The 26,210-nt window shown below is 45.0% G+C and overlaps 1 protein-coding gene across 14 annotated transcripts in view; it reads right to left on the bottom strand.

Annotated features, from left to right (window-relative positions):
- The window catches only part of GLT1D1 (glycosyltransferase 1 domain containing 1), a 173,876-nt gene that overhangs the window by 67,366 nt on the left and 80,300 nt on the right, over positions 1-26,210 (bottom strand). For 13 of the 14 annotated variants that reach the window (XM_044930293.2, XM_044930294.2, XM_044930295.2 and 10 more), the window contains 3 exons: positions 24,807-24,850; positions 22,586-22,706; positions 14,722-14,820 (listed from right to left, as the gene is read on the bottom strand). In XM_044930293.2, coding sequence (XP_044786228.1) covers positions 14,722-14,820; positions 22,586-22,706; positions 24,807-24,850 — 264 coding nt within the window. Of the gene's footprint in view, positions 1-13,867; positions 14,128-14,721; positions 14,821-22,585; positions 22,707-24,806; positions 24,851-26,210 lie in introns of those variants that run through there. The other variant, XM_025267826.3, reaches the window with a different exon arrangement.

Genomic DNA, 26,210 nt, shown 5'->3' with positions numbered 1-26,210 from the left:
GATGCAAAGAGTTGACTCACTGGAAGACTGGGAAAGACTCACTGCTGGGAAAGACTGAGGGCAGGAGAGGGGGGCAACAGAGGATGAGATGATTGGATGGCATCATTGACTCAATGAACATGAGTTTGAGCAAACTCTGGGATACAGTGAAGGACAGGGAAGCCTGGCATGCTACAGTTCATGGGGTCTCAAAGAGTGGGACATGACTCAACAACAACAAAGAGTATCAGAGGCTGGGCAGGCTGAGGGGGTGGGGGTCGGGCACAGCTCATAAACAGCAAACATTTATTTCACACAGTTCTGGAGGCTGAAAGGATCTGCTTCTTAATTCATAGATGGCCGTTTTCTCATTATAATCTCATGTGGCAGAAGGAATCAGAGATCTTTGTGGGGTCCTTTTTAAAAAACTGGTTAATTTTCAGCTGTGATGGGTCCTCACTGCTGCATGCAGGCTTTCTCTAGTTGCATTGAGCAGGGCTGTTCTTTGCTGCAGTGTGACAGCGTCTCCTTGTGGTGGCTTCTCTTGTGGCCGAGCACAGGCTCTAGGCACAAGGGCTTCAGGAGTTGCAGCTTGTGGGCTCTAGACAGCAAGGGCTCAGTGGTTGCATTGCATGGGCTCAGCTGCCCCTCGGCATGTGGAATCTTTCCAGATCAGGGACTGAACCTGTGTCCCCTGCACTGGCAGGCAGATTCTTAACCACTGGACCACCAGGGAAGTCCACATATGGTCCTTTTTATTAGGGCTCTAACTCCATTCATGAGGACCCCACATTCACATCCTAATGAACTACTGGAGGCCCCACCTCCTAACACCATCACAGGAGAGGTTAGAATTTCAACATGTGGATTTGGAGGTGAGTATGTGGAGGCACAAACATTTGGTCCATAATATATGTGTGTTTTCTAATAGTTCTCCACCCCTCCCCAGGTGATTCTGGCCTAAGATGGACCACTGTGCCTACCTTATTTTACACAAGTTATTAGGCCACAGAATAGATTGATCTTATTGGAAACTGTCAGTAGTCAGAATCCCACTTCAAGATCCATCTAGAAAAGTCTATTTTTCTTATGTGCAACACCATTCATTGGTCTAGTGTTAAGCTCTAGCTAAATGCCACATTTCACAATGATGGGTATGTAAACACGGTCACATAATACTCCCAACTGTCTGTGTATATTAGCTATATTCTCGACTCCTGCCAGTAAGTAAAGTGGGGGCCACTCATAAGAATGTACAAATAGTATTGGAATTACTCAGCATAAACCTCCAGCCTGTGTGTGTGCTAAGTAGCTTCAGTCGTGTCCAACTCTTTTCGACTCCATGGACTGTAGCCTGCGAGGCTCCTCTGTCCATGGGATTCTCCAGGCAAGAATAGAGGAGTGGGTTGCCATGCCCTCCTCCAGGGGATCTTCCTGACCCAGGAATCCAACTCGCATGTCTTATTTCTCCTGCATTGGCATTCCACCACCTGGGAAGCCCAAACCTCCAGCTTATCATTTTTTAATTGAAGTGTAGTTAGTTTACAATCTTGTATTAGTATCTGGTGTACAGCAAAGTGATTCAGTTATACATATATATACATATTCTTTTTTATATACTTTTTCATTATGGCTTATTACAAGATATTGAATCTAGTTCCCTGTGTCATACAGCAAGACCTTATTGTTTATCTACTTTATATATAGTCCTGTGGATCTGTTAGTCCCAAACTCCTAGTTTACCCCACCCCTTTCCCCTTTGGTGATCATAAATTTGTTTCCTATATCTGTGAGTCTATTTCTGTTTCATAAATAAGTTCATTTGTGCCACAGTTTAGATTCCATATATAAGCAATATCACCTGATATTTTTCTTTGTCTGACTTACTTTTCACTTATTCTGATGATCTCTAGGTCCATCCATGTTGCTATGGCATTGTTTCATTCTTTTTTATGGCTGAGTAGTATTCCATTGTATGTATGTCCCCACATCTTCTTCATCCATTCATCTGTTGATGGACACGTGTTGCTTTTATGTCCTGGCCATTGTGAATAGTGCCGCTATGAACGTTGGGGTGCATGCATCTTTTCAGATACATGAGTGCCATGGGCCACTTGGTGAGAAAGTGAACTGCCTTTCAATTCTCTTCTGTGCCTGGTTGAGTCAGGCAGAAGACCTCAGTGAAGTGCCAGCCTGTTCCCTAACTTCTCAACGATGACTCCTGATATCTGTAGCCAAAAGCCTTCCGTGGTGGCCAGAATCAGGCAGAATTTGACAATGACAACAGCCGACATTGATCACGTTTCAGCATTCAGGATTTTGGGTTACGTATGTGTGTGCGCAGTTGCTTCAGTCGTATCCAACTCTTTGAGACCCTATGGATCTTAGCCTGTCAGGCTCCTCTGCCCACAGGGATTCTCCAGGCAAGAATACTGGAGTGGGTTGCCGTGCCCTCCTCCTGGGGATCTTCCTGGCCCAGGGATTGAACCGTCGTTTCCTGCACCTAATGCATTGAAGGCAATTTCTTTACCTACTGAGCCATCCATGAAGCCCAATAAGATGCTTAAGTACTCTCCAGCAGGTCTAAGACAGAGCCCCGTAAACAACACAATGAAACTTCCAACTCAAACTATGAATAGTCCCACCCAGCAGGACAAACAAAGCCACAAATAACTTCACATCAGCTCAGATAGGAGTTTCCTGCCAAGGGAGTTTTGGCACCCAATTTACTAAAAATAAAATTGTTTTTTCAAGTGTGTTTTTGGGATTTTGAAATTGCAGGAAAAGGGCACGAACTGTGCTATGACTACGACTCCTTTCACAGAAACATGGGGCACAGAGAGGTCCAGGAAGCTGCCCGAGGTAACACAGCAGGAAGTATCAGAAACGGGAAGTAAACTTGGACCATGCAGCCCCAGAGCCAAGGCTGCTTCACAGCAGGATGGAGTAAGTCCACGGATCCACGGGACTTGGGACCTACTGAGGAAGCTAAAGCCAAGGATGGTGGACATTCTCTCTCTTGCTTCCCAGATTCCTCTCAGAGCATCAGCTCAAATATACAAGCTGGCAGAACATTGCCCTTGCTATGCTGGCAGCTCTGGAGGCAGGGAAGAGGAGGATGGGAGGAAGGAAAGGGAAGAAAATGAGGAACGGCTTTGGAGAGAAGAGGTGGACTCTGGAGATGGTTCTGGTGGACACATTACCAGCAGTCAAATGTCAGAGGGAAAGAGCAAAACCCAGAAGAAATGTGCAAGTTAATCTGCAATTAAGTCATCCTGGTCATGATCTGGGGAGATGCCACGAGCATGACTTTGACAGTGTCACCCAAGGATCGCTGACTTCAGCGAGGACGTGGAAAGAACCACCTAAGGAGGGACACCTCAAAGTCCAGGCAGAGCTCAGGGGCCAAAGCTGTCATCGGCTACTTTGCAAAGAAAACAGGGAAAGACAGTAGTTCAAACACACCTGGACAGCGCGCAGCGTAGAGTCACATCATACTTAAATAACTGAAGGTGTTTACCAGAAAGATGATCCCTTTAATGCCCTGGTCTAAGTACGTCTCCCACTAGTTACTGGGCACCCATCTGTGCCAGGACCATCATGAGGGGGCTGCATGAAAAAACCAGCATGACTGCCACCCTGGGGGACATCCAGCCTGGGGTGGGGGTGGGAGAGTGAGGCTATGGACAATAAAAGCAAGTGCGCATGTCTGAACTGTGCAGAGGGTTATGGAGGAAAAATACAGGGTGGGGGGATAGACAATATGGGGTGGGGAATGAGGTGATAAGTTGGGGGCCACCAAAAGCCTCTCGAGAAAGAGGCAGTGAAGTTGAAGGGGAAGGATGCTCCTGGGGGCTTGGATGTGGGTGGAACCGGGCAGGAGGAAGGGGCAGGGAGATCAGAGCAGGGGAGTGAGGGGGCTGACGGTGGCCTGGGGAACTGAGACGGGAGCTGCATTTTCTCTGCAGCCACGGGAAGTCACCCAGGGCTTTTCTACTGGAATGGATAGACAGGATCTGCGTTTTTGTTTTTTTTTTTAAAGATTTATTTTTATGTTTTGGCAATTGTGGGTCTTCCTTGCTGCACGCTGGCTTTCTCTAGTTGCATGGAGTGGGGGCTACTCTTTAGTTGTGGTACGCAGGCTTCTCATTGTGGTGGCTTCTCTGCGAAGCACAGACTCTAGGCATGCTGGCTTCAGTAGTTGTGGCCCATGGGCTTAGTTGCTCTGCGGCATGTAGGGTATTCCCAGACCAGGGATGGAACCTGTGTCCCCTGCATTGGAAGGCAGATTCTTAACCACTGGACCACCTCGAAAGTCCCAAGATCTGCATTGTATAAAGGTCCCTTTGGCGGCCAGGTGGAGGGTGCATAGGTGGAATGGTGGAGGCTGTTATAACCATCCAGACAAGACCCAGTCATGCCTCTGAAGAGTCCTGGTTGAGCAGTATTCTGGGGACAGAGTCCCCGAGAGACAGACAGAAGCAGCACAGATACAGAGGTGCGGGGCTCCTGGTGTGCGCTCACTGCCTCACTTGCCACAGACAAAGGCAGAAGCCCCTGGGAAGGGGGCTTGAGTCAGCTGCCAGGGTCCCCCTTCCTTCTCCTATAGGATCACCCCTCGTGTCTGCAGTCCCCAAAGATCCTAAAAAAGGCCACCTGGCCGAATTCTGCAAGTGCTAAGAAGTCACCAGCATCTCTTTGCTCTGAACTCCAGGATCAACTTCAAAGGCACCTACAGGGCTGATTGCTAGAGCAAGCTGGGCACCACATTTGCTGTCCTGACATCTAGTCACTAGAAGAGTCCACCAGGCCCTTGGTAAGAGGAACTCACAGAGTGACGGGCAGGGAATTGGCTGGCAGCTCTGGGGACAGATGGGCTTCCCTGATAGCTCAGGTGGTAGAGAATCCACCTGCAATGCAGGAGACCCTGGTTTGATTCCTGGGTGGGGAAGATCCACTGAAGAAAGGATAGGCTACCCATTCCAGTATTATTGGGCTTCCCTAGTGGCTCAACTGGTAAAGAATCTGCCTGCAAAGTGGAAGACTTGGGTTCGATCCCTGGGTTGGGAAGATCCCCTGGAGAAGGGAAAAGCTACACACTCCAGCATCCTGGCCTGGAGAATTGCATAGACTGTATAGTCCAAGGGGTCGCAAAGAGTTGGACAAGACTGAGCGACTTACTTCACTCACTGGGGACAGAGGGTCCCTTCAGTGTGGTCAGACCAGGTCACAAAGGCCACTCTCCTAATTGCAAGCCTCCTAACTACAATGAAGTTTTTTTAAATACTTATTTGGCTGTGCTAGTCTTAGTTGCGGCACACTGGATCTTTAGTTCTGACACGCAAACTCTTAGTTGCAGCATGTGGGATCTAATTCCCTGACCAGGGAACCGAACCCCTACATTGGGAGCATGGAGTCTTAGCCACCAGACCACCAGAGAACTCCCCAGTTACTTGTTTTTAAAAAAGAAAAAATCTAATTCTATTGCATGTTGCATAGATTGCAAAACAGTTATTCCTCTTAAAGCATGTTGAATGGGTATTGTTACATATGGACACATATTCTGCATCATGGTGACTAGGGATGGTCAAAGCCTTGAAATTGAATATATTAATATTTAATGAAGTAACTAAAAACTCTCACTTTCAAAAAACAAAGCCCCCAAACTATAATGTACTTGCTCGCAAGCAGAGAGGACCTGCACAGCGGGTGGGTCCCAGAAGCCCACATGTAGCCTGTGAGAAGCAGGCCACCGGCAGAGGTCAGGCCAGAAGGCCAAGTCCGAGATGCTTTCTCCTGCCCTGGAAAGGCAAATGAAGACTCTACAGTTGAGGGGTGGGGTGGGGAACTGTCCCGTATTCCTCCTATTTTAGGGGAATGTCAGGCTTTGCCTGATGGCCTGAAGCAAGACCCTGGACCAGAACCAGGAAGGGCCCTGTGCTCCATCCCTGATCCACTGCCTGGCCTGGCCTGGCCTTTCCTGAGCATTGAGCCCCACCTGGTGGCTCTGCGCTCGTCTTCACCTGGCCAAGTCTGGCTCTGTGCAGCATCACTCAGTGCTGTGCCCACCTGGGGCATCCCTTGGTGGATCTTTCTGATCCCACAGACCAGCCACAGGCAAAGAAGCCAAAGAGGACTGGGACTTAGAAAGACGTCCACTCTCCCCAGGGACTTGGACAAAATCATGAGCAGAATCCTTTTAGAGGACGGTCCTATGGAAAAGTGTCCCTTCTCTCCCCAAACGAGAGAAGGGGAGGGAGGGAGAGAGTTGGAGAGGGAGACAGAGACTGAAAGAGAGACACAGATATGTGGCAGGGAGACTGAGACACAGATAGAGGGAGAGAGACAGAAATAGAGACAAAGTCAAAAACAGACAGCGATAAAGGAGAGAAAGAGAGACACAGAGAGGAGGAGAAACCCGCACAGACACAAAGTGGAGGGGGATCCAGAGACACAGACACAGAGACAGAGAAAGAGAGAGAGACACAGACAGAAGAAGGAGAGTCAGAGAGTGAGAGACAGAGACAAAGGCAGAGACAAGGACATACAGAGATAGAAGGAGAAACAGAGACAGAGAAAGGAGAGACAGAAGGAGTGAAAGACAAAGAGTGATATGGAAGCAGAGAAGGAGAGACAGAGACAGAGGGAGAGGTGGCCACAGGAGGAATCCTGTGCAAAGACTCTCAGGAACAGCTGAGCAGACTCTGCCATCAGGCTGCGGGTTCGAGTCCCCGCCCCACCACCTCCAGCCTGTGTGGGGTACTCGTGAGAAATAATAAGAGAAATGGGTAAAGTCCCTCCAAGGGCACCCAGCACCCAGAGGAGGTCAGGCAGGGACCTCCTGCCCCATCACTCACTCCCTCTCCTGAGAGCAGTTCCCCGAGGCACGCAGCCCCATCACCCACTCTGCGCTCTGGAAGTGTGGCCAGTGCGGCCGAGGAACCACATTTTTAATTATTCACTTGAGTGGACTTAAATTTAAATTTGAAAACTGGTGCTTGAGTCAGGTATTGCAAAGCTTTTCAAGTGTATTTGGAACAGCCTGCATACCTGCATCTACTTTCCCAACTGCAAACGGTAAGGAGTCTCAGTGCAAACCAAGTAGTTCAATACAAATTTAATCTCCAGATGGAGATGAGCTGGTGTGTAAAATACACACAAGATTTCAAGAGACTTAAAAAAAAAAAAAGAATGTAAAGATCTCATTAAACAGTATTCATACCGGGCTTCCCTAGTGGTCAAGCGGTTGGGAGTCCACTGGTCAATGCAGGGACATGGGTTTGATCCCTCGTCCAGGAAGATCCCACATGGTGCAGAGCAACTAAGCTTGTGCGCCACAACTGCTGAAACCCACATGCCTAGAGCCGGTGCTCTGCAACAGGAGAAGCCACTGCAATGAGAAGCCGGCTCACTGCAACAAAGAGAAGCCCCTGTTCACTGAAACTAGAGAAAGTTCAGACGCAACGACAAAGAACCAGAGCGACCATAAATAAATCTTTTAAAAAAAATTTATATCGATTACATGTTGAGAGGATGCAAGTTTGGCTAGATGGAGCTAAATAAAACATATTGTATTATTGATATGAATTTCATCTGTTTCTTTTTATTTTCTTTGAACGTGGCTATTAGGAAATTGTAACTCCTACACGTGGTTGGACTCACCCTGGTCCTGGGACAAATACCAGCCATGCACCAGATCCCAGATTTTCAAGCAGTCATTTGGTTCAGGTGCAAAACTGTCATCTCAGCATAATTATCAATAGCACCCCCTTTGAGACTTCACTGGCAGTCCAGTGATTAAGACTCTGCACTTCCAATGCAGGGGACATGGGTTTAATCCCTGGTCAGGGAAATAAGATCCCACATGCTGCAAAGTGTGGCCAAAAGATTAAACACAAATAATAACACCACTTTCACTCTCAAAGATATCCTGGTTTTGCACAATGAACAATATGGTCACCCTAAAGGGCAAATCCATATAAATAAATGTTATATTGACTTGGGATTTAGTTTGCCCATAGTTCACCCTGGCCTTTGACTGTATGGACCACAACAAACTGGAAAATTTTTAAAGAGATGGGAATACCAGACCACCTGACCTGCTTCTTGAGAAATCTGTATGCAGGTCAGGAAGCAACAGTTAGAACTGGACATGGAACAGACTAGTTCCAAATAGGGAAAGGAGTACATCAAAGCTGTATATTGTCACCCCCCTTATTTAACTTACATGTAGAGTCCATCATGAGAAACTCTGGGCTGGATGAAGTACAAGCTGGAATCAAGACTGCCGGGAGAAATATCAATAACCTCAGATATGCAGATGACTCCACCCTTATGGCAGAAAGCAAGGAAGAACTAAAGAGCCTCTTGATGAAAGTGAAAAGAGGAAAGTGAAAAAGTTGGCTTCAAACTCAACATTCAGAAAACTAAGATCATGGCATCTGGTCCCATCACTTGATGGCAATAGATGGGGAAACAGTGACAGGCTTTATTTTTGGGGGGCTCCAAAATCACTGCAGATGGTGATTGCAGCCATGAAATGAAAAGATGCTTGCTCCTTGGAAGAAAAGCTATGACCAGCCTAGACAGCATATTAAAAAGCAGAGACATTACTTTGCCAACAAAGGTTCATCTTGTCAAAGCTATGGTTTTTCCAGTAGTCATGTATGGATGTGAGAGTTGGACTATAAAGAAAGCTGAATGCTGAAGAATTGATGCTTTTGAACTGTGGTACTGGAGAAGACTCTTGAGAGTCCCTTGGACTGCAAGGAGATCCAACCAGTCAATCCTAAAGGAAATCAGTCCTGAATATTCATTGGAAGGACTGATGCTGAAGCTGAAACACCAATACTTTGGCCACCTGATGCAAAGAACTGACTCATTTGAAAAGACCCTGATGAAAGACTGAAGGCAGGAGGAGAGGGGACAACAGAAGATGAGATGGTTGGATGGCATCACTGACTCAGTGGATATGAGTTTGAGTAAACCCATGGAGCTGGCGATGGACAGGGTGGCCTGGCGTGCTGCAGTCTGTGGGGTCACAAAGAGTCGGATACGACTGAGCGACTGAACTGAACTGAACTGAGTTTGCCCTGAGTTTCCTTTGGGCTTCAGTGGAAACCCGATCAACACTGAACATTCATCTGTGCTTTTACATTTGAAGGGACTGGTTGGGGGCTTATATATCATGTGTTCGTGCTAAGTTCACTCAGTCGTGTCTGACTCTTTTCGACCCCGTGGGCTCTAGCCCTCCAGGCTCCTCTGTCCATGGGGTTTTTCCAGGGGAGAATGCTGTTTGGGGTGGGTTGCCGTGCCCTCCTCCAGGGGATCTTCCCGAGCCAGGGATAGAACCCACACCTCTTATGTCTCCTACATTGGCAGGCGGGTTCTTTACCACTAGTGCCACTTATTTAATATCCAAGAATCCTAAATGTTTGACTAAAAAGTTAAAAATTTGCTTTACAAATATCATATATTGACGCACATATATGGAATCTAGAAAGATGGTACTGATGAACCTATTCACAGGGCAGCAATGGAGACGCAGACATAGAGAACAGGCTTGTGGACAAGGTGGGAGAGAGGAAGGAGAGGGTGAGATGAATGGAGAGAATAGCAAACCAATATTGTAAAGCAATCATCAATCAAAAATAAATAAATAGAATGAAAAAGCTAAACACTTGTTTTGAATAAAAAGAGAAATGGTATTTTGCATGACGCTGGCCAGATCTCACAAGGAGAACGTCTCACTGTATTGAGCCTAATTCCAGTGCTTAAGTCTAAGAGCTCTGCAGACTATATAGCTCCCAGGGGGCAGCCAATGACATCACCCAGCGGTCAGCACCGTGAATATGATTAACTCTGTATCCACACAGCTCTCCTCTGAGAACAAGGCCGGAACTCAACCCCACGTGCTTTCTGCTGTTCCCCAAAGGCCAGCATCATTATCTCCATCTTAAGGATCAAGGACTGAGTGCAGGAAGAAGAAATGTGTCCAGGATCACTCATATTTCGAGTGGAAAACTCAAGTTCCAAACACAGCCTGAAGGAGGCTATGTCTCTGACATGCCTCACTTCTTCCAAACCTGAAACTTTGGATTGACTATCAAAGTTTGAAAATCAAACAGTCTTAGTAAAAGTGCATGATGAACACAAAGAAGAGAGGCCGGAACAAAATACATACATGATAAATGTTAGCTGTCATCATCATTATTTCAAAAGTTATGATTTTCTTTACAGTTGCCTAAAAAACAAACAGAACCTCCCAGCAGAATTAGTTTGGACCACACTTCAAAAGTCTGTCCTTGAGAAAGAATATGGATTCACAGTTTCTACTAAATGTCAAATGGATTTTAATTCTGAAGCTATAAATTGGTGCCATAAAATAGCTCAGTTCTTTTCTTCCTAAAAAGAAAAAGAATGAGATTGTTGTGGTAACAACAACAAAAAAAATCAATGTTTAGTAGGTTTGGAAAGCTTCACGTAAATTAAGGTTTTCCATGGCTGAGGCGTATAAAAACAGAGGTTATTTTGTTCCTCCCACAGCTGAATATTTTTAATCATTTTGTTGAAAATCCAAAATATGGCTTTTTGCATTTTATAAGTATGTATGTGGCTTTCCCAGGTGGCTCAGTGGTAAAGAATCCACTCGCCTGCCAATGCAGGAGACACAAGAGATGAGGGTTTGATCCCTGAGTCGGGAAAATCTCCTAGAGTAGGAAACAGCAGCCCACTTTAGTATTTTTCCCTGGAAAATCCCATGGACAGAGGAGCCTGGCAGGCTACAGTTCATGGGGTTGCAAAGAGTTGGACAGGACAGAGCAAATGCACATGCATGTACGTATGTATGTATCTATGTATATACGTAACTATGTATCAATCTGTGTTTCTATGTATCTATCTATATTAACTTTATGAGGCTGACACCTTTGCATGGAAGTCCCTTCTTAATAAGTGAGACAGAGCTTCGAGGACATATTTGAATACACATTCGAAGTAAATCTCACAAACACTGACAACCAATCAGTGGTTAATTTCATCTGAGCTCCTGAACCGAGATGACAGCAACCGCAGCCACTGACTTGTGGAAAATGCACATTTGTTTTTAAAGCAACAGCTCCCACTCCATGCTAGGTTGAGTCTGATCATGACTATGAAACAAAGCCACGTGTGATATCTTTGTCTAGCACATGTTTCAAAATGTGATATTAAAAAGGAAAAAAAAACCCCACAGCCTCCCCCTGTATGAAACATAGAGCAGTTTTTTTTTTTTTTAACATCCTTTGTAAAAGCAACATTAAAGGGTTGGAATCAAAATAGGCCCAAGCCTTAACTTTGTCAGTGCTTTGGGGCTGTGTCTGGTAACTCACAGGAAGCCGGTAACCAGCAGAAATAACTTGGATGTGTCAGTGACAGGATCGTTATTTGCAAGTATTAAAAGGAATGTCTTACAAGGAACATGAAATGAAGTCAGGAGAGCCAAACTGTTCTTGTTCTAACATTGGACTTGATACACCCATTTGTAAGTGATGGCTATTCAGACACTTGCTGATAAAACTGCAGTGGTTTGAAATTGAGCTATAAAATAAATAGACAGTGTGTTTGGGAAGATAAAAATAAAATCTCTTTGCCCACGGGGAGACAATATCCTATGACCTCCGGCATGGCTGGTGCTGACGCAGAGAGATGCAGAACATGGTAAAAAGCAATATGCTTTTGTCTAGAGAATCAGCAGGGAACCACTACACACTCTTCATTTCCTGGTATTGTTTTGGCTTTTAGGGGTTACTATTCAAAGGAAAGGGCTTCCCTGATGGCTCAGCTTCCCTGGTGATTCAGTGGTAAAGAATCTGCCTGCAATGCAGGAGACGCAGGTTCGATCTCTGGGTTGGGAAGATCCGCTGGAGAAGGAAATGGCAACCTGTACCAGTATTCTTGCCTGGAGAATCCCATGGACAGAGGAGCCTGGCAGGCTACAGTCCATGGGGTCACAAAAGAGTCAGACACGACTTAGCAACTAAAAAATAACATGTGCACTGCGCGCATGCTAACTCGCTTCAGTCGTGTCCAACTCTTTTCGACCCCATGGACTGTAGTCTCCAGGCTCCTCTGTCCATGGGATTTTCCAGGCAAGAATACTGGAGTGGGTTGCTATGCCCTCCTCAAACAACAACATTCAAAGGAAGGGGCTTCCGCAGTGGCTCAGTGATAAAGAACCCACCTGCAATGCAGGAAATGTGGGTTTGATCCCTGGATCTGGAAGTCTGCTGGAGGAGGAAATGGCAACCCATTCCAGTATTGTGGCCTGGAGAATTCCATAGACAGAAGATTCTGGAGGACTACAGTCCAAGGGGTCACAAAGCGTCAGACACAACTTACTGACTAAACAACAACAACACGAGCTATAGGGCATCAAGGGCTCTCCTTTTGCTGATAACGGTACCCAGAGCCTTGGGCTGCGTGCCTTACCCACGGCTCAGCCCTGTATATCATCAGCCACTTTAACCTCTATGTGCTGTTATAATTAGTTCCACTTGTCCCGAGGAGAAGATGGAGCTTGGAGACTCAGGTTAAGGCTACACGCCCTGCACAGGGTCCTGGGGGTTTAAAGGCACATCCTTGGAACTTCAGACCTTGGGGCTGGAGCCCCCTCACACATATCCTGGAAGGTCCTGGCACACACGTGTGCCCTGGATGACACTGTGCCCATAATCTGTGCCCAATGTCAACTGCACTGGCCTTTATTTTAATTTCAGATGCACACATGTATCAGACACATACATGTATGAACACAACCATGCTGCCTCTTCTGTACATTGTTTTGAAGAAATGCAAGGGATAAGATATATGGCAATCTTCTGAATACTGGGGGATATTCCAGAAGCATAGGATTATACCTGAAGAACACCTGCATCAGAAACCAGAAATCTTTTTGGAAGTTTGGGGTTAGTAGATAAGAAGGCAATGGCACCCCACTCCAGTACTCTTGCTTGGAAAATCCCATGGGCGGAGAAGCCTGGCGGGCTGCAGTCCATGGGGTTGCGAAGAGTCAGACACGACTGAGCGACTTCACTTTTTGAGAAGGAAATGGCAACCCACTCCAGTGTTCTTGCCTGGAGAATCCCAGGGACGGGGGAGCCTGGTGGGCTGCCGTCCATGGGGTCGCACAGAGTCGGACACGACTGAAGTGACTTAGCAGTAGCAGCAGCAGGTGCAAACTACTATATATGACATGGATAAATGACAAGATCCTACTGTAGAACACAGGGAACTATATTAAATATTCTGTGATAAACCATGATGGAAAAGAATATGAAAGAGAATGCATACATGTATATACATATATCACTGAATCACTGTGCTATACAGCAGAAACTAACACATTGTAAATCAACTATACTTCAATAAAATAAACTTTAAAAATAAAGAAACTAGAAATTCAAGCATCTAAGAGGGGAAGTGACTTGCTCAAGGTCATGGTAATCAACACCAGCAGCATCAGAAATAGAACCCAGGCCTCATGTTTCTGGAAAGTCCCTAGGTTTCTTTTAGTCACGTGTCCAGGAGGCTGCCCATGCGACAAAGTGACCCTGTGTTCCATATACTCTTCTGATCAGAGTACATCCCCTACATGTAAACCTTCAAGTTGCTAGCTTTCAAAGATGCTAATTCACATTCGCAAGTCCAATCATGTAGGGAGTGGCAACCCACTCCAGTATTCTTGCCTGGAAAACCACAAGGACATGGGAGCCTGGTGGGCTACAGGGGTCGCAAGAGCGAGACAGGACTTATCAACTAAATCACCACCACGGGCGCACGTTGTCACGTGTGTGCCTTCTCTATGAGTGGCTGTGCTTTTGTGTACTTTACTGCTCAGCACTGTACAGAGTACAGGAGTACAGCATCTTTATTTCAAGTCCAGGATGCCCAGAAACAAGCCTGAGAGCAGCGGCAGAGAAAGGATGAAGAGAGACAAGAGGCAGAAGGAGTAACTGAAGAACTGAAGAGACTCATGATGCAGGAAATGGCCCAGGGGTTTTCTTTACTTGAGGAGGCACTGGTAGGTTCTGAGGCACAGGGCCCTCATGTCGAATGGTACATGAAGCTTGCAGCAGCCGTTCAGAAAGCAATCCAGTGCTACTGTGTCATCTATGATGAGAAAAAAAGAGCTACTATCCAGACATCACTGGATTGTTTTTTTAAGAGGGCCGATAGAATTAAATCCAGCAAGGAACCAGAACCTGAGCCATCAACGTCAGGCGTGAGTGAAGTTGCAGCTTGCCCTCCGTCTCCTGTTTCTGACAATCCTTCAGCTCTGCCTTCTCCCACCTCCTCTCCCTCCTCTAGTCAGTGACTCTTCTCGCCTGTTCACTCACTGCCAGCCCCTGTATGTCAACTGTCTTACTGTATTTTTCAAGGTCCTGCACTGTAAGATTAAAAATGTTTTCTTAATTGCTTGCTTTTTATGTAGTATTTGTATGAAAAGTATTATAACCCTACCGCAGTAGAGTACTATATAGCCAATTCTGTTAGTTGGGTACCTAAGCTAATTTTGCTGGACTTACAAACAAACTGGACTTATGAATGTGCTCTCAGAATTGGGCTTGTTTGTATGTAGGGGACTTACTGTGTAAAGGGAACACTGAGAGCTAATCACAAAGCTGCAAATTACAGACTCTCTGAACCACAGGCGGATGAAAACGACTCAGACCAGGTGAACACAGGGAAATTGCTCTCCTTTACCTGAGGGTCTGAAAACAGCAATCCTGTAACTTCATGCTTCACCACCGCAGAGTTTCCAGGGATGTTCCTCGCCAACACTGGGACTTCCAAATCCATTGCCTGAAAGGATGTAAAGGGCAAAGGAGACAGGTGGGCAATCACTGTCAGAGTCTGTGTGGTGAGATGAGCCAATTTGTGACAGAATGACTCCTTAGTTTCACTGGAGCTCTGGCACCACACAAAAATCACCCCAAAACTTTGCCCAAGTGGTTTCCCAACACAAACCCCGGATTTTCCAACTACACACTGAATCTTAATGACTGACTATATTTGCAAGTGTTGGCAAACTATATACTGTAATGGCCTGTCTTACTGCAACGTCACAAAGAAACCTTCTCTCTCTCCAATGTTCAGTTCACCCTTTGTCAGTGGCAGCCTGGAGTACACTTTTTGAAAATATTTACCTATTTATTTGGCTGCATAGGGTTTTGGTTGCTGCACGCAGGATCTCCATGGTGGCATGTGAACTCTTAGCTGTGGAATGTGGAATCTAGTTCCCTGACCATGGATCGAACCCCAGCCCCCTGTATTGGGAGCATGGAGACTTTGCCACTGGACCAGCCGGGAAGTCCTTGGAGTATACATTTTTAATTACCATCATTCTCACTTTCCTTGATGGGTAATTTTCTTTCAGCACCAGCCATACAATTGCCACCAGGTCTGCACACATCCCTTTGGCATGGATACAGACATAAGGAGGAATAAGATTTATCACCTGATTACCCACTAAACAACCTTTCCAGTCTCAAATACCTGGGATCAGCCAGCATGGGGTTCCTCATGATGATAAAAGTCTCCAAGTCATGAATTTCCCTTCTCATCTTATAGGGTAAAGATTGGGACCCTCCACTGTCATTAGAATCAAAGCTATGGTTTTTCCAGTAGTCATGTATGGATGTGAGAGTTGGACCATAAAGAAGGCTGAGCGCCAAAGAACTGATGCTTTTGAACCTGTGGTGTTGGAGAAGACTTTTGAAAGTCCCTTGGACTGCAAGGGGATCAAACCAATCAATCCTAAAGGAAATCAACCCAGAATATTCCTTGGAAGGACTGATGCTGAAGCTCCAATACTCTGGCTACCTGATGCGAAGAGCCAACTCATTGGAAAAGATCCTGATGCCGGGAAAGATTGAGGGCAGGAGGAAAAGAGAGAGGCAGAGGATGAGATGGTTGGATGGCATCACTGACTCAACACATGAGTTTGAGCAAACTCCAGGGGATAGTGAAGAACAGGGAAACCTGGTATGTGCAGTACATGGGGTCAAAAAGAGTTGGACACAACTTAGCGACTGAACAACAACTCTCGTTACACTTGGGAACAAGAAAACTCAGCAGCACAGGCAGAAAGTAACTCCGCATCTCAATGTTAGGGTCACAGCCACCTTATGAGCCCACTGTTTGGGCCTTGGGTTCTGACCTCCAGTGAGCACCATCTGGCATTTTGGAAAAGACCACAGTCCAAGAATCACAAAACTGTGGTCTTGCCCTGGTGGAAGCTTTGCTCTCGACTGACACGGCGGGTCTCAAACCCGTTCCTCATCACCATCATTTTGGGGAGACAAAGTTTATCTTAAACAGCAAGGATTTACTGTATAGCATAAGCAACTGTATATTCAATATCTTATAATAACCTATAATAGAAAAGAATTGGAAAAAAAGAATATAGATGCATACATATAACAGGATCACTTTGCTGTACAGCTGAAAGTAATATTATATTGTAAATCAACTATACTTCAATAAAAGAGAAAGAAAAAAAAACATGTCATTTAAAAAGCATATGGAAATGCTATTTTCATTCAGCCAAGACGTGACATTAAGGATGGTTGATTCTCAAGTCACTTTCTTTAGGTGTAAAGTTACCTCTTCAAAAAAGTCTCAGAATATGACTGTGCTGTGATGCTGGTCCTGATGAACACAGTGCCTGGGAATGTCTTGGGGAGATGGTGTTTGGAGATAAGCGAACTTACCCTCTGAACCCCTTCAGGTCATGATCTGGGAAAGGGGCAGTGTTGGGGAGGGGCACTTGGAGCAGAAATCAGCTCAAATCTGGTGCCTGGGGCCCCATTTGGGGACTAAGAAGAGGAAACATCAGAGCTCAAGAGGTACCAAACACTTAGTTAAGTTCACAGTCACTGGATTTCTCTTACCCACCATGAGCTCTTCAAGCATCCAGCAAGTGGGTGAAAGCTTCACATTTGAACTTTTAAAAAAGCTTCGTTGGGGCTTCCCCTGGTGGTCCAGTGGTTAAGACTCTACCTCCCACTGCACGCGGTGTGAGTTTGATTCCCAGTTGGGGAATTACGATTCTACATGCCAGGTGTTGTGGCCAAACAATGAACAACTAAAAATAAATTTAAAAGCTTTGTCTCTGGTGCACCATCCTCAGCAGAGCTGATAAGGGTTTTCAGAGACATGACCCCCCCCAGTCTACATTGCAGAACAGTCTTTGGAAACACAGCCACCAGGGCTCTGTATCAACACAGTAAGTGAGTTTTTGAAGGGTGCCTTATATAGGTGTCTATATTGGGCTTCCCAGGTAGCTCAGTGGTAAAGAATCAGCCTGCCAATGCAGGAGACATGGGTTCTATTCCTGGGTCGGGAAGATCCTCTGGAGGAGGAAATGCAACCCTCACCAGTATTCTTGCCTGGGAAATCCCATGGACAGAAGAGCCTGGTGGGTGACAGTTCACATTTAAAAGAAATGTGTCTTATCAAATGGGATTTTTACATGCCTCTGAAACAAAACAAGGGCTTCCCAGGTGGCACTGCTGCTGCTGCTGCTGCTAAGTCGCTTCAGTCGTGTCCGACTCTGTGCGACCCCATAGATGGCAGCCCACCAGGCTCCCCCGTCCCTGGGATTCTCCAGGCAAGAACACTGGAGTGGGTTGCCATTTCCTTCTCCAATGGATGAAAGTGAAAAGTGAAAGTGAAGTCGCTCAGTCATGTCTGACTCTTGGCGATCCCATGGACTATAGCTCACCAAGCCCCTCCGTCCATGGGATTTTCCAGGCAAGAGTACTGGAGTGGGGTGCCATTGCCTTCTCCAGGTGGCACTTCTCCCAGGTGGCACTAGTGGTTAAGAACCCACCGGCCAATGGAGAATACGTAGGAGAACTGGGCTTGACCCACGTATTGGGAAGAATCCCTGGAGGAGGTTATGGCAACCCACTCCAGAATTCTTGCCTAAAGAATCCCATTGACAGGGGAGGCTGGCAGGCTACAGTCCACACGGTCGAAAAGAGGGGGACACAACTGAAGTGACTTAGCATGCACCCATGCATGATAAAACAATGCTAATTCTGAAAGGTCAAAAGATCCCCTCCCTCCAAAGTGAGATGCACTTATTCTGTGATTAACCATTTTGGATCTTTGAATTGATTTTAATGAAATCCACCCTCCATGGCTCCTCTAAAATCAGCTTCATTCAAAACCTTCATCCCAAAGGTTATTTTGGAGTTTTCAAAAGGAACACAGTGTCGGCATCTGAAAGCAGACGGAATTACTCAGAGCTGCCTTTCCTTTGAAGTAAATGAGATCTGACAGCAATTCATCTGCAATGAAATGCTGTATGTGCTGGCTACAAAATCATTCCCCAAATTCACTTTACCTTTTCTTAAGAAGGTGGGGGAGAGGAAATGTGTATTTACATACAAAGGAGCAATTCACCAAGGCTTGAGGACTGGTACTCTTAAGAATGTACATTTTTAAAGCTAATATGAAGAGTACAATGTACTGCTCCAGTGATTCTAATTGAAAGCTGATTTTAAACCACAATGGAGATTAATGCTAATCATTAAGCTCAGATTGAGATATTGAGGCATTCAACATCTGGATGAAGAAGAACATGTCACAAATTCAGGCTCTGTGCTCTAAAAGCTTCCGAACACGAGAATTACAGGCGTCAGTATATAGCTTCTACCCAGCCCACAGTATTTTATTTTTTTATGTTTGCTTTTTTAAATGATGCCACATTTGCAGAAAATATTAGGCATACAACATCAGTCATTTCTTAAGTTTACGGAGCATGATTTTTTTTCCCTGCTTTAATTATTTACCATGACCTCTGAAACATCAATATTCACAAATTGTACCTTTGGTCAGTAAATTCAACTAGTGTCCAAAGGAATAAATGGATGTTACAAACAACTTATGATACAATAATAGCATTGCTCTAATTAAGTAGTCCCTGAAGTAAAAAACTAGGGTTATGAGAGTGTGGATGTGAAATGTGATTCAAAGACTTGGAGGACCAATGGCCAAACATTTCCTTTTCTGCTGGGGGTAGAAATAGATTCAAGGGATTCAAGGGATTAGATTCAAAGCGAATAGATTCAAGGGATTAGATCTGACAGAGTGCCTAAAGAACTATGACGAAGGTTCGTGACATTGTACAGGAGGCAGTGATCAAGACCATCCCCAAGAAAAAGAAATGCAAAAAGACAAAACTGTTGTCTGAGGAGGGCTTACAAATAGCTGTGAAAAGAAGAGAAGCAAAAAGCAAAGGAGAAAAGGAAAGATATACCCTTCTGAACGCAGAGTTCCAAAGAATAGCAAGGAGAGATAAGAAAGCCTTTCTCAGTGATCAGTGCAAAGAAATAGAGGAAAACAACAGAATGGGAAAGACTAGAGTTACCAAGGGAACATTTCATGCAAAGATGGGCTCGATAAAGGACCGAAATGGTATGGACCTAACAGAAGCAGAAGATATTAAGAAGACGTGGCAAGAATACACAGAAGAACTGTACAAAAAAGATCTTCATGACCCAGATAACCACGATGGTGTGATCACTCACCTAGATCCAGACATCCTGGAATGTGAAGTCAAGTGGGCCTTAGGAAGCATTACTACGAACAAAGCTAGTGGGGATGGTGGAAGTCCAGTTGAGCTATTTCAAATCCTAAAAGATGATGCTAGGAAAGTGTTGCACTCAATATGCCAGCAAATTTGGAAAACTCAGCAGTGGCCACAGGACTGGAAAACATCAGTTTTTATTCCAATCCCAAAGAAAGGCAAGAATGCTCAAACTACCGCACAATTGCACTCATCTCACATGCTAGCAAAGTGATGTCAAAATTCCCCAAATCAGGCTTCAATAGTACATGAATTGTGAACTTCCAGATGTTCAAACTGGATTTACAAAAGGCAGAGGAAACAGAGATCAAATTGCCAACATCCGTTGGATCATCGAAAAAGCAAGAGAGTGCCAGAAAAACATCTACTTCTGCTTCATTGACTATGCCAAAGCCTTTGACTGTGTGGATCACAACAAACTGGAAAATTCTTCAAAAGATGGGAATACCAGACCACCCTACCTACCTCCTGAGAAATCTGTATGCAGGTCAAGAAGCAACAGTTAGAACTGGACATGGAACAACAGACTGGTTCCAAATCGGGAAAGGAGTACATCAAAGCTGTATATTGTCACCCTGTTTATTTAACTTATATGCAGAGTACATCATTCGAAATGCTGGACTGGATGAAGCACAAGCTGGAATCAAGATTTCCAGGAGAAATATCAGTAACCTCAGATATGCAGATGACACCACCCTTATGGCAGAAAGTGAAGAACTAAAGAGCCTCTGGATGAAAGTGAAAGAGGAGAGTGAAAAAGTTGGGTTCAAACTCAACATTCAGAAAACTAAGATCATGGCATCTGGTCCCATCACTTCATGGCAAACAGATAAGGAAACAGTGAGAGACTTTATTTTTTGGGCTCCAAAATCACTGCAGATGGTGACTGAAGCCATGAAATTTAAAGACACTTACTCCTTAGAAGAAAAGTTTTAACCAACCTAGACAGCATATTAAAAAGCAGAGACATCACTTTGCCAACAAAGGTCCATCTGGTCAAAACTATGGTTTTACCAGTAGTCATGTATGGATGTGAGAGTTGGACTATAAAGAAAGCTGAGTGCTGAAGAATTGATAACTTTTGAACCGTGGTGTTGGAGGAGACAGACTCTTGAGAGTCCCTTGGACTGCAAAGAGATCAAACCAGTCCATCCTAAAGGAAATCAGTCCTGAATACTCATTGGAAGGCCTAATGCTGAAGCTGAAACTCCAATACTTTGGCCACCCAATGGGACAAACTGACTCACTCATATAAGGGAAAAGACCCTGATGCTGGGAATGATTGAAGGCAGGAGGAGAAGCGGGTGACAGAGGATGAGGTGGTTGGATGGCATCACCGACTCATGGACATGAGTTTGAGTAAATTCTGGGAGTTGCTGATGGACAGGGAGGCCTGGCTTGCTGTATTGCAAGGGGTCACAAAGAGTTGGACATGACTGAGCGACTAAACTGAACTGAACTGAACTGAACAGGGGGTTTTATCAAGTGCTAATCCATAGGACTTCTGCGGCATCCATTGTCTGCAAGTCATGTGTAAAGAACTATAGGAAATTCCATACATTTGATGGCTTGTGATTTAGGGATATGAAGACAACTCAGCATCGAAGGCTGGTTATGACAGGACAGATGGCATCTCCTCTTTACTAATACCACTCTTAAAGGAACCAGCATGCCATGAACCAACAGCAAAATAAGAGAAAGCAAAAACCCTTCTGTATTAAGTGCACACTGGTGATGACCTCAAGTCACTAGCACAAAGCCACTAAGATATCCGGGTAAGGGAATTCCCTGATGGTCCAGCGGTTGGCACTCTGCACTTTCACTACTGTGGGCCAGGGGTTTAAGCCCTGGTCAGGGAACTAAGATCCCTGACGTTCCAGGGCATGGCAAAAAACAACAACAACAAAAAAAACAGAAAAAGTTTTAAAAGATATCCAGGTTGGGACTTTCCTGGCAGTCCAGTGGTTAAGACTCCATTTTATCAATGCAGGGAACACAGTTTCAATTCCTGGTCAGAGAACTAAGATCTCACATGCCATGCTGCACAGCCAAAAAACATTTTTTTAGATATCAAAAAAAAAGATATCTTGGGTAAACACCCAATTATGGAAAATGCTCAGTAAGAAGAGACTGCAAAGGGCTTCAAGGTTGGATTGAGTCCTCTACCCAAGAGTTGATACAGTCAAACTAGAGCCTGCCAGGTTTTCAAGAGCAGGGGCTTATTTCAATGCAGAAAACTCCAGCAATGGACTGCAAGGTTGTGCTGGGATGTGCATATTTAGCCCAAGCAGAATACGCAATTTTTCTTTTCCTTTTGGCTGCGCAGCACGGTGGTGTGTGCAATCTTAGTTCCCCAACCAGGGGTCGAACCCTCGCGCCCTGCAGTGGAAGGTGTAGTCTTAACCACTGGGCTACCAGGAAAGTTCAGGAAGCGATTTTTCAGAGCTGAGCACTAGATGGAGAGGTTTGGTCCACCCTCATTCCCGCCCTCCTGTGCATCTGTAACCACTCTTCTGTGTGTTTCCACATCCACCCCCTGTCTTGTGCACAAGCCCATCCCTTTCTTATCCCCTAAATTCTGGGATCATTGCACACACTGAAAAGAGGGAGAAGAAATCAAGACAAAAGAAGTCTTCCTACAAAACACACCTTTATCCACATCCTGTCCCAGCCCTTCATAGTCTCTGTCACCTTCCCACTGAAGCTACTTGGTGAGTCAGAGAGGCAACGCTATCCTAGTTTTATTTCATTTTGTCACTGGCAAGGAAAAATGGCAAGGAGAAAGAAAATAGTATTTTTAAATCCCAGCTAGAACTTCAAAACTACTTTAGAACTCCCGAAGAGACGCCACTGTGCTTGTTAGCTTTAAGAAGCACACAGCTTTATTGACAAATGCATCACCTCCATGACTAAGAAAAGGGGTGATCGACAATTTCATATTTCCACTTTCAGGGCTCGTTAGATCATTACCTCCAGAATTGCGGCTGACATGCCTTCAGAGACAGAGCTATTCACCAGTGCGAAGCAATTCTTCATGACTGCATGGAGGTCTTCCTGAGCCATCTCCCTGATCAGTCGTACCCCAGGGGTCCTGAAACAACAGGGAGCAGAGAGCATCTATGGCTGGGAATCTTACAGAGAGAGGCTGGGTGGAGAGATGACAATTTTGGAGAAATATCTTAGATCACCAGGGAAGCATGATTGATAAAGGGTTCAGTACAGAAAACCACACCGGAGTGAGAATCTGTTCTATTTCCAGCCCTGATAAGGGCGGGAGGAAGCCTGTGAACACACCGGCTTCCATCCTGAATCCTTCTGACCAACAAGACACATGATTCTCAGATACTGGATGTCAGAGGTGTGGCTCTTGCCATTTTTCTCTGAATGATTTAGAAAATAGACCTTTCCTAAGAATGCAGCCTTTTTCCCAATGCTTTTTAAAAGATACTCAGAGAGGGTGAGTACCCCTGGTGGTCCAGTGGCTAAGATTCCGTGCTCCCAATGCAGGGAGCCTGGGTTCGATCCCTGGTCAGGGAACTAAAGCCCACATGTCACAACTAAGACCCAGTTCAGTCAAATAAATAAATAAAGATAAATATTAGAAAAGATACTCAAAGAGATAATGATAATGTATCATAAACAGAGAGAAATAGAAATAGTAAAACCAAGAGTGTAACACAACCTTTCTCACAGAGGTTTTCCTTGTTTTATTTTTCTCACCTGACAGCACGGACATTCTTCCCCATTCCCCCAACCCTCTCCAGTCTTGGTTTTGAGGTTATCATTTCACATAACTGGTTATACTTTTACATACATGCATTCTGTATCCATGATTGCACATGGGGGTGAAATCAGTGTTTCCCCGTCCTCCTGGGTGGTGGAGTAGCCAGGAGGAGGAGCTGGGATCCTGGGAGAGTGAGAATATACACATAAAAGGGGGCTGACCCGCACGGGAGAGGATCCTTCTGGCTCTTGCCCTGCCCCATCTCCCCACTTAGAATACAGAAAGTGATGTGTGAGTTCCACAGCTACAGTCATCCTAGAAATAGACGTCACAGGTAGGGAACACAAGAAAGAGAGACAGGAGACAATGTCTCTGAAGTCTTACCTGGTCCTGGACCAATGACCTCAGATTTTTTTGATGTGAGCAGTTAAAACCCCTGGGTGTGTAAGCCAGCATTGTTGGGTCTCTGTTGCTGCTGTTTAGTCGCTAAGTCATATCTGACTGTTTTGGGACCTCGTGGACTGTAGCCAACCAGGCTCCTCTGTCCATGGGATTTTCCAGGCAAGAATGCTGGAGTGGGTTGCCATTTCCTCCTCCAGGGGATCTTCCTGGCCCAGGGATCAAACCTGCATCTCCTGCACTGGCAGGAGGATTCTTTACCACTGAGCCACCAGGGAAGCCCTGGTCTCTGTTACGGGCAGACAAACACAATTGATAGCAAAGACCCTGGCAAATTGCTTTCCAGAGGAACGGCTGCAATTTTCACCCTCACCAGCAGATTTTTAGGTTTTTTTTTTTTTTTTTCGGTTTTGACCCATGAGGTAAGGGACAATTATAACCTCAAAGTGGGTTTCCTGAGCATTTCCTGACCTAGCAAGGTAGTATGTCTTCACACGTGCATCCACGCGACTCCTCCCTAGGGAACTGCTGATGCTCCCAGCATGTCAGCTTCCTGGCTTGTCAGTGGGGAAAGGAATAGTGCCCAGATTCTCACAGGATCATCAGGAGATTAAAGGAGGAATTATTAATGAAGTGTTGGGAACAGAGCCTCGGACACGGTGAATGCTGGAAACTGGGATTGTTTATCAGTCACTAGGCTTTCGCTCCTGCAAAACACCTGTTCACTCCCTCACTCCCTATGCTTATCTCTCTCTCTTTTTTTAAAATGTATTTCATCATGTCACTCAGCATGTGGGACCTCAGTTCCCTCTTGCTTCAGTCATGTCCGACTCTTTGTGACCCCATGGACTGTAGCCCACCAGGATCCTCTGTCTATGGGATTCTCCAGGCAAGGATACTGGAGTGGGTTGCCATGCCCTCCTCCAGGGCATCTGCCCGACCCAGGAATTGAACCTGCATTTGCAGGCAGGTTCTTTACCATTCCCTGATCAGGGATCAAGCCCGAATCCTCTGCATTGGAAGCTTGGAGTTTTAACCACTGGACCACCAGGGAAGTCCCATACTTACCTCTTTACTTTGGCTTTTACTTCCCTTGTAAAGACTGGATCAACCTGAAAATTGACAAAGATGAATTTTAGGAAAAGCCAGAAATGAATCTAAGTCTCAAGAGAATTGTAGATCATGGCAACAGAGCCAGATGTAACAACTCAGAAAAGGAAAAAGAAAATTAAATACAAAAGAATACTCCGGAGTCCAGCTACTGCAAAGTAATAAGGAAAAGAAGGACTTGAGAGAAAATTTAAAGACACAAACACATACAGTCGTCCTTCAGAATCCACTGTTCCAGGACCCCCTCAGATATCAAATTCTGTGGATGCTCAAGTCCTTTATATAAAATGGTATAGTATTTACATCTAACTGAAGCACATCCTCCTGTATACTTTAAATCATTTCTGGATTACTTACAGTACTGATATAAATGCAATGTAAATAGGGGCCAATGCACAGCAAATTGAAGTTTTGCTTTTTGGAACTTTCTGGAATCTCTTTTCCTGAATATTTTCAGTCTATGGTTGGTTGTTTCTGAGAATACAGAACCTGATGATACACAGGGCCAACTGCAGTCCTGTTTCCTGTTTGGTCTATAAGATAAGAGCCTGGTGAAGCTCCAGGTATGGGAGGCCAAGAATTATCCACCCAACTCAAGGTCCTAAATGACAGTCCTTGACTGTCATTTACAGTCAAGGGAAAATCTGACAAAAACATAATACTTCAATGAAAGTTTTGCTGGTTGATTACAGTGGTGGATTTTGTCATAAAACCTTTGAGGCAGAAGGAGTTGGAATGCTTGGTAGATCTAAAATAAAAGATCTGACTGAATTAAAATTTTATTTTTAACAGGGAGCCTTTCCAGACACACAATTTTAAAGCAAAGTCACATCCATGGGGCAATACATGGGAAAACAAAATGGGGTCTTGTCCATACAATGAAATATTATTCAGCCAACAAAAAGGAATGGAGTACTGATTTATGCTACAGTATGGGGGAACCTTGAAAATATGATGCTCAGTTAAAGAAGCCAATGCAAAAGGCCCTAAATTGTGACTCTTTTTATATTAAATGTCCAGAACAGACAAATCTATAAAGAAAGAGAGTAGGTTAGTTGCTAGGCACTGGGAGGTGGGGAGAATGGGAGTGAATGCTAATGGGTATGGGATTTTGGGGAGATGATGAAAATACCCCAAAATTAGATAGGGGTGATGACTGCAAAACTTTGTATTAAATACTTTAAATGGTGCATTGTATGACACACAAATTATATTTCCATTTTTAAAAAGCCAAGTCCAACCTTTTAATTAGTTACAGTGTGATATTCTTGAGTCTGCACTTCACTCCTATTTCATATTTAGAGGAAATACGTCCTATGAGACAGGTGCCATGCTTTTTCTTTTTTAAAGATTTATTTATTG

Source organism: Bubalus bubalis, chromosome 17 (genome assembly GCF_019923935.1).
Source record: "Bubalus bubalis isolate 160015118507 breed Murrah chromosome 17, NDDB_SH_1, whole genome shotgun sequence".
Lineage (NCBI taxonomy): Eukaryota > Metazoa > Chordata > Mammalia > Artiodactyla > Bovidae > Bubalus > Bubalus bubalis.
Note: the sequence above shows the minus strand (reverse complement) of the source record. Positions and strands in the feature narration are given on the sequence as shown.